This window comes from Pomacea canaliculata, linkage group LG6, assembly GCF_003073045.1.
Source record: "Pomacea canaliculata isolate SZHN2017 linkage group LG6, ASM307304v1, whole genome shotgun sequence".
Lineage (NCBI taxonomy): Eukaryota > Metazoa > Mollusca > Gastropoda > Architaenioglossa > Ampullariidae > Pomacea > Pomacea canaliculata.
The window spans coordinates 27,280,392-27,296,582 of record NC_037595.1 but is presented as its reverse complement, the minus strand read 5'-3'; the positions used below and the strand labels follow the sequence as shown (position 1 = coordinate 27,296,582).

General features: G+C 36.0%; 1 protein-coding gene across 1 annotated transcript; it reads right to left on the bottom strand.

Annotated features, from left to right (window-relative positions):
• Positions 1 to 1,399: 1,399 nt before the first annotated feature.
• LOC112567150 (transmembrane protein 39A-A-like) lies at positions 1,400 to 15,081 on the bottom strand. Its single transcript, XM_025243716.1, is given in 10 exon segments — positions 1,400 to 3,183; positions 3,749 to 3,869; positions 4,486 to 4,670; positions 7,359 to 7,391; positions 11,701 to 12,070; positions 12,417 to 12,571; positions 14,012 to 14,095; positions 14,420 to 14,574; positions 14,577 to 14,632; positions 14,909 to 15,081. Coding segments are annotated over 10 exon segments (1,473 nt in total). The 5' UTR covers positions 14,995 to 15,081; the 3' UTR covers positions 1,400 to 2,955.
• Between the last annotated feature and the right edge of the window lie 1,110 nt (positions 15,082 to 16,191).

Genomic DNA, 16,191 nt, shown 5'->3' with positions numbered 1-16,191 from the left:
ATACATACGTCTGTACGAGTTGACGGGTGGAATGGTTGTGATCGGTACCTACAGTTTTCAAGGCCTTTGTATGTGCCGAGCTCGCGTTAGAGTGAGAAGGGTTGGTGAAAGGGGTGAGGGTGGAGCTGGAGGACGCCGTAAGCAGGTACCATCCAGAAAAAAATATTGGACATCGAAACAAGATCTGCACCCCGTACCTTCAATCTTTAGAAGTTTAGAGACACACGCTTACTAGCAGGCAGCTCAACTAGTCCTTTTATAATTTTAGTATATATATAGGTATCTAGTATGAGCCCACATTGCACTGCGCTTCACAAGTAACTCAATGGCATGGATTACATAGATCGGTATGGATGACAAAGATTACCATTCACAGTTTAAATTACCCCCCCCCCCCCCAAAAAAAAAAAAAAAAATGCAAGAGGAAGATAAAGAGGGGCAGAAAATGTGCAGTAAAACATTTTCTTTTGTTCCTTGTTTTAAATCTTGTTTTCAAAGAACAGCAGTTTCTTTGTGTTCCGGTCCATTCGTTTTTATCAAGCAGCTTGTCTGCCGCTTGTCTTCGCTGTCATATAAGTCAGGAAACTTCATATTCACTCTGAACACTCTCGACATCTAATTCTTCACAGCTTAGCTGGACTGTTGGCCAGCAGCTGTCTGCTGTACCTTACCCGGTCTTCTTAAGTAGAAATTAGCTTTAGTTCGCCTAGGGTTTTGTTAAACGGTGTTTTAATTGAACTGCGAAATTTGTGGTAGATGAAAGTGTTAATAGGCTGGGTGCTACTGTGACCCTTCCTGGTGCAAGATCTGTTCTGTCATAACCATCTCAGACATTAGCTTCTAATAATTGTTGATGTTGCTTTACAGTCACATGCCCATATGCTGACCACATTGCGATACATCACCACAATGAAGATCTAATTTGAACAGCATCATAATTCGAGAAGGTACCCTTTGATAGAAACTGACAGTGGGGAAAGTGGGAGATTGGGTGGATGTAGGAAAGCAATCGAGTGAGTCATGTGGCGGCTGGCATCATCACAATTTTTATTCCCACCTCCCCTACACCACTGATCTGCTCCGCTGGTGAGTAGACAAATAATTACACGCACACCTCCTGATGAAAGTATTATGATTGGTACTAGCACCTCAAACATCTAGCAACATCTGACATATCTGTCAGCATATGAAGAAAAACGAAACTCGGGAACAGGTTTTCTTCACCAAGGCGCGAACGTTGACAAAATGTTCTCATCATTTTCTATTTTTTTACCCATTCTCTATAACCACCCTTGCGCCCCACCCCCAGCCCCCTTAAAACTCTGAGGATCTGATCACAAGAAGCTATGCAAGACGAAAACACACATGAACACGCATTCTCAGACCAGTGACAAATGCAAATCATTCTTGTTCATTGTAATTACACATTAATTTCTTAAACATTCATAAACATGACATCCTTCACTCTTGTAACTGAATATATTTTCCACTGGGCACAGTCTGTGATTTCCTGCACATTTTGTGACCTTATTGCGTTTCTCTGATGGTGCCTGTCACTTTAAATGATGTTTTCATTGTCAACAATGCTGTTGTCAACATGTGAATTTTAAAATGCTCTTGTTCAAAATCAGAGTCAATAACTGTTAGTAGAACGCTAAATTTTTCCTGTGCAATTTTTTATAACAGTTTTGAGACAGCACAAAGACAGTCAAAACAAAATCTGCAGGTTTTTCTGTGCTACTTAAAAAATATGCCAAAATAATTCAATGATGATTCCTGCTGTAAACATATAGCTGGTACAGTAAGCATTGAATGGCAGATGGTAAAGGAATGAGATTCCAATGTTACCATTTTTTGGCCAACAAAACATTTTTGATGAAATTTGAAAGAATTATGATAAGGTTAAGTGGGTGGATGAATGCTTTTATGTATGAAATGGTTATTTTTAAATAATTCTTGTGGGTTCAAAAACAGAAAGAGAAAATGATAACATTATTAGCAACATATTCTATTTCCTAACACTCCCAATTTTATTTGGGTTGAAACCACCTTCAAATCAAAGTGTGCCTAAGGAAGTTGAAAGCAAAATACAAACATACCCCCATCCAACCCTCTTCTTGAAAACATTCATAATTAAAATAAATGAAGCACCACATAATTAAATTAACAGTAACTGATGGAAGTAAAAATTTAAGAACATTTCTCATATATAAACCTTCTGCTAAGAATCAAACATGGCCTGCATGCAGTGTATGATGCAACTTTAAGTGTTCAAAAACACCAGAAAATTTAAGTGTAAAGCAGTTTTTTTGGGTTTTACCCTAGGGGTGTGGGTATAGGAGAGTGGGTGTTTCACCCTCCCTATGGCATCTATAGGCAGAGACGACAAGACGAATGCAGCATGCGATGATGACACATATACAGATTTGAATGACCATAATATGATCAAGAAGACTAGAGGATCTTCAGTATATGCTCTATCTCTAATTATTTTCATTTGTAACATCCCATGAAGTAGAACCAGTTGTATTAAAAAAACAACAACCCCAAAGAATAGAAGACAGAAGAGTCCACTTTCTTAAACCTTTGTCTCCACCTGTCAGATCTGAACAGAATTACAACAAAGTGTTAAGAGTAACAGACGGCAGAAAGGAGTTTATCCATGAGATAATTTTTGTATTTCTATTTTACCAGGGATCGCTTACAATTTTGCCATTCATTACCAGTCTATAGCCTGTCTTTCAGCCTAAGTCCTAAGCTCTTGCTGCCAAAAGCTTGATATAGTTATTTCAAGAATTGTTGACCTGTGCACTAACTAGTGTTCTATGAAAAGAAATGCTGCTTTCAGACGCAGGATACATTTTTTTTTAAAGTTCCATACCTTGACATTTCCTTTATGTGATGTCACAAATGAGTTAAAATACTTTATTTTCCAGGAACATTGTTCTTTCTGTGTCATTGGGAGCTGGCCCCAGGATCGTGATCACGGTATGTTTTACTCATAATGAACCAGTTGCGCATGAGCTTGAAGACTGTATAGAAATTGCAGAAAAGAGCCAAAGCCATGCACAGCACATGGCTCCACTCGCTGCATTGAATGAGCCGCAACAACTGATACAGCACCAACATCCAGGCCAACACCAGCAGCCACGTCATGACACGCATAGGTTGGTTGAACAGCATCTAAACAGTCAAAGGGCAAAGAATACATTTCAGGTGGTGAAACAGCACCTAAAATACAGAAAAGGCTTTTTGTCACCTCAAACAGCAGGTAAAGTAACAAAGAGTGGGGAAGAAAGGGAAAAACAAGAAGTGCCAAGTTTTCACACTGTTCATCTCACATTGTTCAGCATGTGTTTTAACCATTAACTGATAATAAAAAAGGTGACAAAGTCATTCCTCTCCACTCTACGATGTGCTTTAACATGGTGCAGACCAACATATATACTTAAGCCTACAGAATACATTATACATACTTAAACACAAACACACCATAAGTATTCTATGTTGTCCACCCCAGTCATTAAAAGATAAGAATGGAAACTGACTTCCCCACAATAAGCTTATATCATTTAGAAAGGCATGACATTATCATGACATAGGAGTGTCAAAACTACAGAAACATCACCTGATGGCGATCAGAGGGTAATATCACATTTTGCATCGACATCTTTTAAAAAGAGATCAAAGTGGATATTATTTTTATGCCATGCACATCATGTGTTTGCTCCAAGTCTATATCACTTACATAGAAACGAGCATGCATGCTGTTGCCAGGCTCGGCTGTGACATTGATACCATCAGCCTTGAAGAGTCCACGAACATGTTTCACCAATGCTCCCTGGGGCCACACCTGCAGCTCAGACCAGCTATACAGTCACAAAATTAAAAAACAAAATGTTAATTATGCTGTTAGTACAACCAAAAGATAAGCTGTATGAGAACACACAAATGAACACACATTCTGTGACTAATGACAAATGCAATATCTTCACCACTTTTGTTTTGCTATAATCACATATTTTCTGAACACTAAACATGACATCATTGACTCTTGCAAAAGCAACTACTTTCCACCATGATTTCGTGTATATTTTGTAACATTTTATGTTTTAATAGAATACACTCTACATCTACAACATGACTTAATATTACACTTATTCCAATATTATTCAGGTTTAGCAAGTCAGAAAGCCTGCAGATAAATGTAGTAACTAAGTCCACAACACTTCCAGAACCATATAAAGAAGGTGAAATAAACAAACATATAACCAGACAAGTATGTTTCAGCTGTTACAGGATTAAAATCCAATATCCGATCATTAAGATGACAAAGAAAACTGGTTAACAAATGTATGTAAAAACAAAGTAAAAACCAAGGTACTCTGAGTCCCACACATAACAATTGGACATAATAGTGTCTCTCTCTAAAACTAGTGACGAGTGACTATTATGTAACTTTAAAGGGGGAAAAAACCCACTTACGCGCTGTAAGGAACGTGAACATGTCTGCCCTCAACTCTCTGCCACCTCCCTAAATGGACTGCACTACGGTGCAAAAGATCCAAGTACTTTGGCGACAGGAAATGAGTGACTAACATCAAAAAGGCGCTCAGCCAGGTTAGACATACATGTTGCCCGACCCACCAGGTGTCATAGTACAGAGTGTTCTGGAATATAAAAAAAAAAATTAGACAATGGGCCTTCAGGTCGTTCAAAAATGCATTAATCTTCTATTTACAAGCCAGAGAAATTTGTATTTTCTCTTATGTGTTCAAAGGTCTTCCAATTTTCATTTTCCCATAAAATGACTGGGGTGAACCAATATAGATGTTTCCCAAATCAGTAATAACAACATACCCCCTTTCTCCCCCAATTCCTTACAATACAAGCACAAAAACAAGCACTCAAGATTTCACAAAATTCTTTGAAAATGTCAGACATGCCACCAGCTCTCCCACTGGCTGTAGACTTGATTATGTAAGTCTATGTATATTTGTGACATCAGTTTTGACTGACACAAGGTGATGTCTTTAGGCTTTATATCTCAAGGGCAGAAATAGGCTGAGTACATGTACTCAAATTTGAAATACCATGTGTAGAGCTCATTCCAAAAATCTGGGGGAAATATAGCATGGTAGGTCTTTAATTCTTTGATTCTGCCTCTAAGAACTCTGAAAATAAAGTCTAGTTAATGTGATTTAGTTGATCTCAACACAGACAACACTCCAGAAGTACATCCTGACACCGTTAACAATGTAATGTGACCGGAAAATTATTTAGAGGAATAAGGACAGGAAGCGATAAGCTCTTACAAATGTAGATGAAAAATGCTTAATGCTAGGCATTTTGATAAAATGGAAAGGGGACAACTTCCAGCTGGTAACTACCTTTCAAAGCAAGCATTGTTGGAACACCCTTTGCAATTTTATATATATATGCAAAAAGTGTCTTCTTTAGCTGGAATATTTTTTGAAGAGACATTTCATTAACAATGAAAGGAATAGTCACATGAAGGCAAGAAAAACATGCATGAGACTTTTACTATTTTAGCCTGCAAAATTATTGTTCACATAGAAAATAAAAAAAAAACCCACAAAAAATAAAAACATCCAGACTTCAAATTAAAATTTTCATCAATGCTATCAAGCATCTGAGAGAAACAATGTCTAATACTTCATCTTTTTAACTCCTTCCAAATTTCCTTCCTTTCAAGAAGCTATGGATGTTTAACTGTAATATCCTCGACTTAAAAAGCAAAATACTCCATTCTGATCGTTAAAATATTTTCTGTCCATACTACTGCCTGCTAATGATAACAATTATTGTGTTACTTTTCTTAGGCATTCTCTCATTAGCTAAATTAGATTTAACTGTCGTCATACTTCTGGGTGATGATTAATGAGACATTACTTTATAACATAAAATAAATTACATTTCAATTTCTCTGGTTCCAATCAAATGGATGATTTTCTCTGTCACATTCTTATAATTTTTGCTTTATTGAACCACAGCTTAAAGCCCTTCTTAAACAGGAAAATATGGATCAACATTGGAACCAAGGTATGTCAAAGTAATTGTTATATAAAATGCTCGTCAAACTTGGTCAAATGTAGGTGCATATATGTCCAGTTATGAAGAGTGGGTGAACATTCTTGAAAAGCTAAATTGTGTAAATGAAATGAACTTTTTGTCCAGATAGAAAATTTACTTTTTGGAAAGTTTAGTAATAAATATAAAAAAATAAGGTGTCTGACATTAAAGATTTTTGTAAACTACCTTGATAAACTAAAATTTTAGTCATCATAAAATAGAGTGCATATAAAGATATGAAAACTCTATACAAATATACAGTAACAGGGATAAGCTCACAAAGTATCACACTGATATACTCAAATCATACCCTTCATTAATAAAAGACAATTACCTATTTACTACTGAAGACACAGGTAAAGGCAAGCTAACATAGGAAGAGTGAGGAGAGAACAAGGACTGGCAGGTAATGGCAGAGAAAATCACAGACAGAAAGAAACTATGTTCTAAAGCTATATATGTATTAACCTAAACACACAATAATAGAAAAAAACACTTTCAAACTGCTGAAACAGGTCATCTTCATGTTGTAGAAACAAGCATAAATTTAAAAGCCAAATTTACAAAAACTTCAGTCACAGAAAAAGAAAAAAGCATCAGTGCAAAGTTTGACTGTGCATGCAAAGCCATTATTTTTCTTTCATTTCAGAAAAAAACCCACTTCATGTCATGACCTTCCATACAGAAGAAACAATGTCAAACGGTGACGGAGAGAACAATGTGCAGAAATGAAACACTGCCGTGAACACATGCACACAGAGTAGCATGCCAACATGCATACACACTTTCAATGCCTGGTTTCTGCCACTCCATAGCACTCTCTCTCTCTCTCTCACACATGCACTAACATCCAGCAACAAGAGAAAAAAATAAATGATTATAAATAAGATGACTTCCTTCAATGCTGAGGGAAAGAAAAAAACCCTCTTAAAAGGAGCATTCTGGCTGCATATGACAGACACTTTTCAAAAATCCGAAGTAGACATTTTAGAAGACAGCAGGAGAGGTGAACAAACCAAAGAAATCAGCAAGCCAAATGCTTGCACTAGTTCTCTCAAATACTGACGACAACAACAACAACAACAACTAAAAGTCAGAGTTTCAGACTCACCCAGCATGCATCGCAATGATTCTGAACATTCTGCTCCAGTTGCAGTGACAGATGGCAAGAGGTAAATCATAACGACAACCAACTCAAAGTGAACTTTACGTTTTATACAACGCAAATATAAATTAGCATGTGACTGGACACAAGTCATCTGTACCTGAAATAACTGCGACTGGTAGAAGATTGTATGCTGAAAAGTGCAGAAATATATCTAAGGCTGGACATGGATTACAAACAAAAATGTGGAAAGGCTACAGACGTACTAAATTCCCACAACATGCATGTTTTTTAGGGTTGTGCAAAATCCTGTAAGCACACATAGAACTTTATCATCTAAATCATAAAATAATAAGATAGTCATAACATAATCTGGTGATAACAACAAATGCTTTAGGTGATTGCTCACTTGAAAATCTTGAAATCCAGGTTAGCTTTCTAAAAGCATGCATGAATTGTGGGTAGAAGTGACCTCCATTCCCCACCAACCACCCCGGCAAAAATCCAATACAAAAAACCTTAATCTCACTTTGTCCCTCTATGTCCTCATCACAACCTTTAACTTTAATAAAAATAATAATTTAATAAGCAATGATCAGATTTATTTAATAGGTTGTTCCTTCTATCATGAGATACTTTAGAGTAAATCTTCAACTGAAAAAAAGCAGTCTTCTAATCACATCTTGGATAAATAAATAACATCCAAGGAATGGCAAGGAAAATAAAGCAGGCTTCCAAACCCTACTTATCTGAATCCACATGTTGGCAAGATTTAAATCTAGCTCTAGAGTGAAAGCCATCTTTGCTGGAGCTTATGCTCTGCTTGGGGAATATAACTAAGATAAATTATATCTGGATGTTATAGCAAAATTGGTTTGAAAAAGACAAGTGAAAAGACAGATAAGCAGAATGAAAGCAAAAATGAAAAAAAAAAATGATGAAATGAGACTGGGATGAGAAGGACGTAGGATGAGTAGGAACGGAATGGGAGTTAATAGGGTGTGGGAGGGAGGAGGGGGAAGAAGAGAAAAAAAGACAGAAAAGAAGCAAGGAAGTGAGGTAAGGTGGGGAGGGAGAGACAACAAAGACTACATGAGTCAAAATACACTATTGCCACACAATATTTGTTAGTCACCTAGCATTTTAAGTATCCAAAACCAGACTGAATTATCTACACTCTCAGATCAACAGTCCAGAAACATTTGTTAAACACCACAACCTCACATCATCTCATTTCAAGAAGGTATCAATAAAAACTGTGAAAGGGTGAGAGACACATGAAAGATTGCCCTACCCAAAAAAATTAGCAAACATTTTTGACAACTACCCCTTACAAACTACTATACCATATGAGATAAAAAAATGTATGCACCACCAAAACTAGATCTGCTTATCACATATTCAAATCAAATGGACTGGAAGGTTCACGACAAGATTTCTACAGATTTAAATTCTCACCAGTTAAGGCCAGGCACCGGTCGAAAAAAATTTTTTTTGTTTCACGGGATAGCGCGGATTTTTTTATATCAGCTATTTAGCCCTTGAATGAAGTTTCAAAAAATGGTTTTAGTGAACTCGTCGCGCTATCGGTTGCCATGGAAACAATCCAAAATGGCGCCCAACAAACTTTAAAAAGCTTATAACTTCGTCATTTTGTGAGTAGACTCAAAATGTTTGAAATAGTTACTAAAAGTAAGATCTACAACGTAGGAGGGGGATTTTGCAAAATCGGCTTAGTTTTTTTTTATGAATTTTTGTAAAACACTGTGTTAAATTTTAAGAAATTTTGATTTAAAACGGTATAACTACCAAAATACTAAATATTTCTTGAAAAGCTCTCCTACAAATGTTTACATTTATATGAATAAAAGCTCAACCAAATTGCAGATCTATATCTCTTGTCAAAAAGAAGGAGTAAGCTTTTGAAGTAAACAGTCTCTAACCAAAACAAGAAACTGAGAAAACGAGGACAGAAAAATTGAAAGCTTAGTAACTACTAAACTACTCAATATTTTTTAAAAAAGTTCTCATAGAAATGTTTAAATATGAATAAAGAAAATTTCAACCAAATTTTAGGTCTGTATCACATGTCAATATAAAGTTATAAGCTTTTGAAGTAAACAAGCTTACTAAAACAAGAAACTGAAAAGGCGAGGTAAAACAAAGTGAAAGCTTAGTAACTACTAAACCACTAAATATTTTTTAAAAACCTCTCCCTGAAATGCTTTAATATGTATAAAGAAAACTTCATTCAAATTTTAGGCCTGTATCACATGTCAATATTAAGTTATAGGGATATTAAGTAAACAAACTGTAACAAAAACAAAGGAACGGAAAAAGTGAGATCACAAAGTTCAAGCTTAGTAGCTTTGTTTTATCTAAGCCTTTCATGTAATTTACCTGTTGAATGAAAAATATAACCATCTTTCATGTGTTACTACATATAACTTTAACATAACTAATAAAATTAATTATTTATTCACTTTTAGAAAAGTCAACATGGTTGTGTTGTGTACCCAAATGCTGACCAGGCTTCAGAGAAGTACACAGTAATAAAAACATTGCTGTTTGCAAACATTGAGCAACACAGTTATAGGTTTAGTTAGTTATATGGAAGTTCAGTGTCCACTAGCTTCATGGTTTTTGCCATCTTTGGTCTTTTGCTATCTAACATTTAGTGATGTGCGATGTCACATATATTGCTTCCAATTTTTGCGAGCATCTACTGAAGTAGCAGCATTAGTAGGAAACACTCTCATCTTTCTTAGCCTTCAGTTGCAGGGTGATGGGATGAACATCAATAAAGAAATTATTTCAAAAGCTTTTAGGGGAGTATAACCAATTCTTGCAGCCCTATGCTCCAGTGGGGGCAAATAGGAATAATGAGAATAACCTATTCATGAAATCTAGAGATACATCATTGACTGCACCATAATTTGAGCAGCTGCTCATGTTCTGTTCCTCTGTATGCTAGGATTATTTGATGAATTACATCTGTAGTCACATGGATTAAAGATGGTTGATTTTTGTGGCTAGGGGCTATCTTATTTTCTGTCAAAGATTTCTGGGAAAAGCACCAGCTGTCTGGCCTTTTAGAGGGATGACAATGATGTGCTCTCTAGACACTGAAAGGCTACAAACTTGACTAGATAGCAGTTTTCATTGTTTGTTAGGAATGTTATACATAATTGTCTTCACATTCTGTTTGTTACATTTGGTTTGAGTAAGACAATCCAGCCCCCACCCAACCTTTGTTTTCTGTGCAAATGATGTAAGCTCTGTTTCCCTACATTCCTGACAAAGTACATAAATAACTAGCATTGCAAGTTCACTCAAATGTGTAAATGTTCGCATCTAGGCCTGATTACTACCGAGCTTTGCAGCAGAAATTAAAACTTCGCTTTATTTTCAGCTCGCTTACCACATGACTGATGGTGATTTCGACAGCCGAATTCAGCTCACTAAGTTACTTTTTTTAGCTGCTACGACGGTCTAAGAATGTCCACGTGGTTTTTATTTTTTTGCACGTGGTATTGTGAGAAGAAATGAGCGTCTGACAGGCACAATGAACACTTAATATCAACGTTAATGTCTTAGAAAAGAAAATATCCCAGAACTAGTTTTGACATGCTGTCGCCATTTGTTTATACATCCGGAGGCCACGACAGATGCATAGTGGGATACCCGAGCACAGCCGAAGCGTGTTCGTGTGCCCTATGACCCCGTCTAGGTCGGCATTAGCGATTTCTGATTGGCTATATGCAAAGTATGTTACGCATGCGTCCATATAAGGAAGTTTCCGACCCTTTGTGTCGTCTAGAGAAGAGCTTGTATCATAGTTGGGCCTTCTAAGGTTTTGACTCAGCCTTTGTTGAAAATCAATTCATGACCTTTCGACCGATATACGATGTGACACAGTTGCCCACGTGCGAGGTGTGTTGCTATGTCTCAAACATTCTCTATTCTCGCTAATTCTGCGCTCGGAAAAGTAAATAGGATAGAAGTAGATGTTTTCATTGACAAAATAGACATATTTCTAGATTATTCTATGAAAAACCAACTTGGCGAGTGACTAGAACAAAATATGAACTTTGACAGTATGAAGTAATCTCAAAATGGCCAAAATGAAAAATTTTTAACAATTTTTCGACCGGTGCCTGGCCTTAACTTTTCATTCTTAGGTCTCTTGTGTACAGGAAACATACTTGAATTAATCAATGTTCAATCTGGAGATGGTGGTATTGTCTCTAAAAATGGGAGACTACACAGTAGGAAACAGGGTTTAAAAAAAGGAGCTCAAAAAGATGGCTAAAATTGATACTTTGTTCTATATAACCATAAAGACAGCTTCTGCAAGAGATATCAATATGTTAGAGTGAAATCTTTGCAATCAAGTTTTATATTCAAAATAAGATTAGTTATTTTACTGAAAACTCTGAGTCTGAAAAGTTCTTACGTCCTATTTTTAAATAATGTAGATGCCATACTGATGCAACACATACCTGTGCAAAACAAAGAGGCACAAAGGCCATGTAGTAGGCACAAACCATGGAGTTGAACAGAACTTGTTTCATGCGATCATTGAAATCGGTCTTCAGAATTTCTACCTCTTCTCGCACAACATCTGGAGTTAAAGTACAGCTGTGAAAGAGTAATGGATCTTTCTCTGATGGGCCTGTTGGCGGACTGGATGTGGGTGGTCCCACTGAAGTGGAACCACTGCTTGAATTTAGGGAGGATGTTTCACTACGACTGCAGCTGCGAATTTTTGTATTTGTACGCTCAGTGCAAGCCACAGGACGAGGCCATGCTAGATTGCGCTTGTATAATGGTTTGACGGAGAACCCAAACAAAATGATATAGGTAGCCAGACTGAAACAAAAACAAAAATTATATCTTGACTTACTTGCAGTAGTAATAGTCAGTGTATATTTTAAAGAATTAATTATAAACATGTCAGAAAATAATTACTTTGAACTGAAATAATCATATGAAATTAACAAATATTCTTCAGCTTTATTTTTACTGGTAACCACTATATCCTACTTTATAGTTTTTATTTTTAAATACTTTATCTGTTGACCAAAAAAGTATACTTTACCACTGGGTTAGACTTAGCAATTTACAAATTTAAAACAGGTGATCAAGAATAAGATGAAAATAAATCAAGAATTAAAAAAATGATATTTTATCCTTCTAGCTAATTATGGGTACTGACGGGTAACAGAGGAATAAAGAATAGAGTGGTGAATGTTGTATGACGACATAGTATCCTGTGTAGATCAGTAATGCCAGCACCACCAACAGCAACATCATCCTCAGCAATTGTAGCATCCAGAAAACTACACCCTTGCTTGATTTACATACCAGGACCTGTGAGATTGGGGAAAAAAAATGAACAAGAATGACAAAAAAAGTTCATTGAATTACTGCAACTCTTTATTTGATAATCTCTGATTTTTCGTTTTGTCTTTTGTAGGCAAAAAGAAATCATGCAACAGCCCTCACCCAATAGATTTGGCTACCAGGCTGATTTCGGATTTGATTAACTCACTGTGGTCATGCTGGCAAGCTACAGCTGGTGGTTCACCTTGTTTAAGAAGTGACATCATGCACATGTGTAAAATGCTTTTATTATTTTTTTGAATTTGCAGCAGTTAACAGTACAGGAACAAAAAATAGCTTATTTTAAATCATTTCTCTACAAGTTACTTTCCTTGGTTTGTACAACAGCACCTCTGGTCTTTTTCAAATTTAAATCCTTTGTGGTATAGTGAGCAAAACTCGACAGAATATGAGGGTTGATGTTCCCCACTTTCTGTCAGTTTAGTCAGCAAAATCAGCCGAATTACTTTGAATCTTGTGATTTTCCTGATTTTGGATATGTATTCACACTAGGATGAAAAAATCTTTACTTGTGTGAATTAATATCTGGAACTTTTTACGTACATACCAAGTTTTCAATGTGGCTCTACTTCCGAAATATGAATCTGAAAGGCAGTTTTGGGTATGCTGATATATGTTTAAAAAACAAAAAATATAGCTTCCTAAAGGTAAAATAGTTCATTTCTGCAAAATGTGATATTAAAAATCATTCAAAATTTTATTTTTTTGACATACATTTATTTTTGTATAATTTTTAAAAAATAGTCAAAATGGGGTAACTAATGGAGACATCTTATCTGAAAGGGAGGTAGCTTTATTGAGTTAAAGAATGCCATGCTGTGCTCCTATTGCCTTCACAGTCTAGCCCCAGCTAACCTATCTGAGCTACTGATGCTCTACCAGCTGTTGTCTTTTCAGTCTTCTTGAGCTGCTCTCTACTCACACATCAGAGAAATTTGACACTTGCTTCTTTTAATTCTTCTTGTGCTCCACCATTCTGAATTCTCTGCCACTTACTCTTCAAAGTGTGTCTATTTTAGCTTACAAAATCTGACCTCAAAACTCTTCTCTGTAAGAAAAATCTTGTACAATCAAGCCAAATCCTCACTCCTCAGACCTTCATTTTTATTCATGCAGTTCCCCAACTCACAATCCTCCCTGTCTTGGTGACAAATTCTTTACTTTTTTGCCACCGGACAGCCCCTAAATTTATAAGACGTGGAACATATCATAAATAATAAACCAAGCTGGTCTGATGATGAATTTTCATTCATATTTCTACACACTTTAACTAACTTGATGACTCAAAATGTGCACACAGCATTCTGTAAGTATATAGTAAATGAAAAATGTGTATCAAAGAAACACAATATTTTAAAAAATCATCAATGTCTGATCCTTCTTTACAAACTTGCTTAAAATACATACCTCTTGTACAAAACAAATTACAAGTCGACGGCTCATCAGAACTGCTAAAAATGACACCAGATATGGATCAATCAAATAAAAATTCTGCAATAAAAAATAAAGTCTGTTACGTACTGAGAACTTTTGACCACTACAGTACTTTCATTAAACTGATTAAGGAAAAACAAATTACTTTAGATGGATGAACATAAATAAACAGCATATCACAAATTTTGGATTAATAAAAATTTGTTTTTTCTGCTTAATATTTCACTCCAAACATGGTCACCCATATAGTGTGTAGATGTTTTGATTAATGCTAATAAACATCCCTGTCTCTGATAAACTTTCTGAAATATAATGCTGCTACTAGTAAACATTAAAAGCTATAATTATAAAATTTAATCAGCTGAACAATCAGAACATTACCAGTGCATAATTCGCATGGGAGTGAGGCAACCACCAAACAGTCTTGTACAGGTTCACATACTGTAGCCCCATTATGATCATTCCAAACATGTACATGGTGACCTCAAAGAACAGATTTTTATCTCCTGAAATCTCTGGCAGCACAACGTGTTTTGTAGCACAACCATCGATGCCAAGGGGATAAGATTAGGTTCTCTGTCGTCTCCACCATGACTGAAACAAAATGCAAAATGCAGATGTTGGTTGTTTTCCGAAAATGCACATTTCTGCAAAATCAATTTCATTAAAAGCAAATATCAAACGCGACACAACTCATCCATGACGGTTATTAGCACTACATATTATCTGTAAACAAGTGCCTTTAAAAATGTCTTACTGGTCCTATGTGTATTGACTTCAGGTATATACCACTTTCACGAGTTGCAGTAAATTACCCTGATTGGGGTTACAGTATCATACATCTCTTGTCACTTTATTCTTGTAGCTCACCTTCCTGCTGATCCAACATTTTTCGATGATGATGTGAATGATGACCCTGGCTGAATGCGGGAAAATATGCGTCGTCCACCAGGCATACTCAAGTTATATGAGACAGACCATCTCTACTTATTACAGACGAAAGTAAACACTTGCCTTAGAAGCTTGCAACAACTTCCGGTATCACAAAATTTACAAAACTAATAAGTACCGAAACAAAATAAATAAAAGTCCTGCAAGAAATCGTTGACTAGATATTCGAACCCCCTATATTTTAAAATATGTGTGTGCAAAAATTTGCCGAGTACATTTGATAATTAACTTTTTATCTATGTTTTTTTCGATATTGTTTTATCGTTTGTTATTGCCCTGCAAGAATTTCGACGATGTCAACAAAAAATTGCTATCCAAGATCAGCTTGTTTGAGTATGGTGTCATCACGGACGTATAATACAAGTTTGTGGTGTCATAGTAACTCACACTGAATCATTCTTATATCTAGAAGTAACTGGCCACCCACATCGCACAAAATTATAGTAGTAGTAGAAGGGACTGGCTTCTGATCGCATAGGAATCGTGGCCTTTTAATGTCCCCTCACTACAACTCTCAAATATTTAGCCTTTTAGGTCTTAGCTTTACTTAATTTTTCATCAACCTATATAGCAGATGTAAACAGTTTTCCACCCACTACGTGTGCTGCTTATTTGACTAGTTATCTTTTATGTGGGATAGAATCAAATGGCTATTTTAAGTCAAAATGTAAGATGTCTACACCCTCATCATCTAATTATATAAATTATCCATGACTTCTAATAACTGTCACACATGATCTTTTATCCCTAAATCCATGCTGACATTCCTTGAAAATTTTAAATTCTACAAAATGTTTTACTATAGCATCTCTGCAGACTACTCTCCAGAACTTAATTATACACAATGCAAGTTAAACTGGTTTATAATTACTCAGATCAGATTTCAAGCCTTTCTAAAATAAAGCTGTTACCGCAGCAGTCTTCCAGTCGTCTGGTAATTCTCCCGGAGCTAATGACTTATTAAAGAAGAAACATAATTGAACTGCTAACTCAGCACATCTTTCAGGATCCTCAGTAGTATCAGGTCACACCTTGAGATTTATATAGATTTAGATTCCTTAGTTTTTCTTGAACAACTTAAGGAGTTACTTTTGTATCTCTTAAAATGATCCCCTTGAATAAAAGCCTTCGAGCATTGTAGGTATAGTATTCCTATCTTCCTTCGTAAACACACTGGCAAATATTGATTTAGTGTCTCTGCC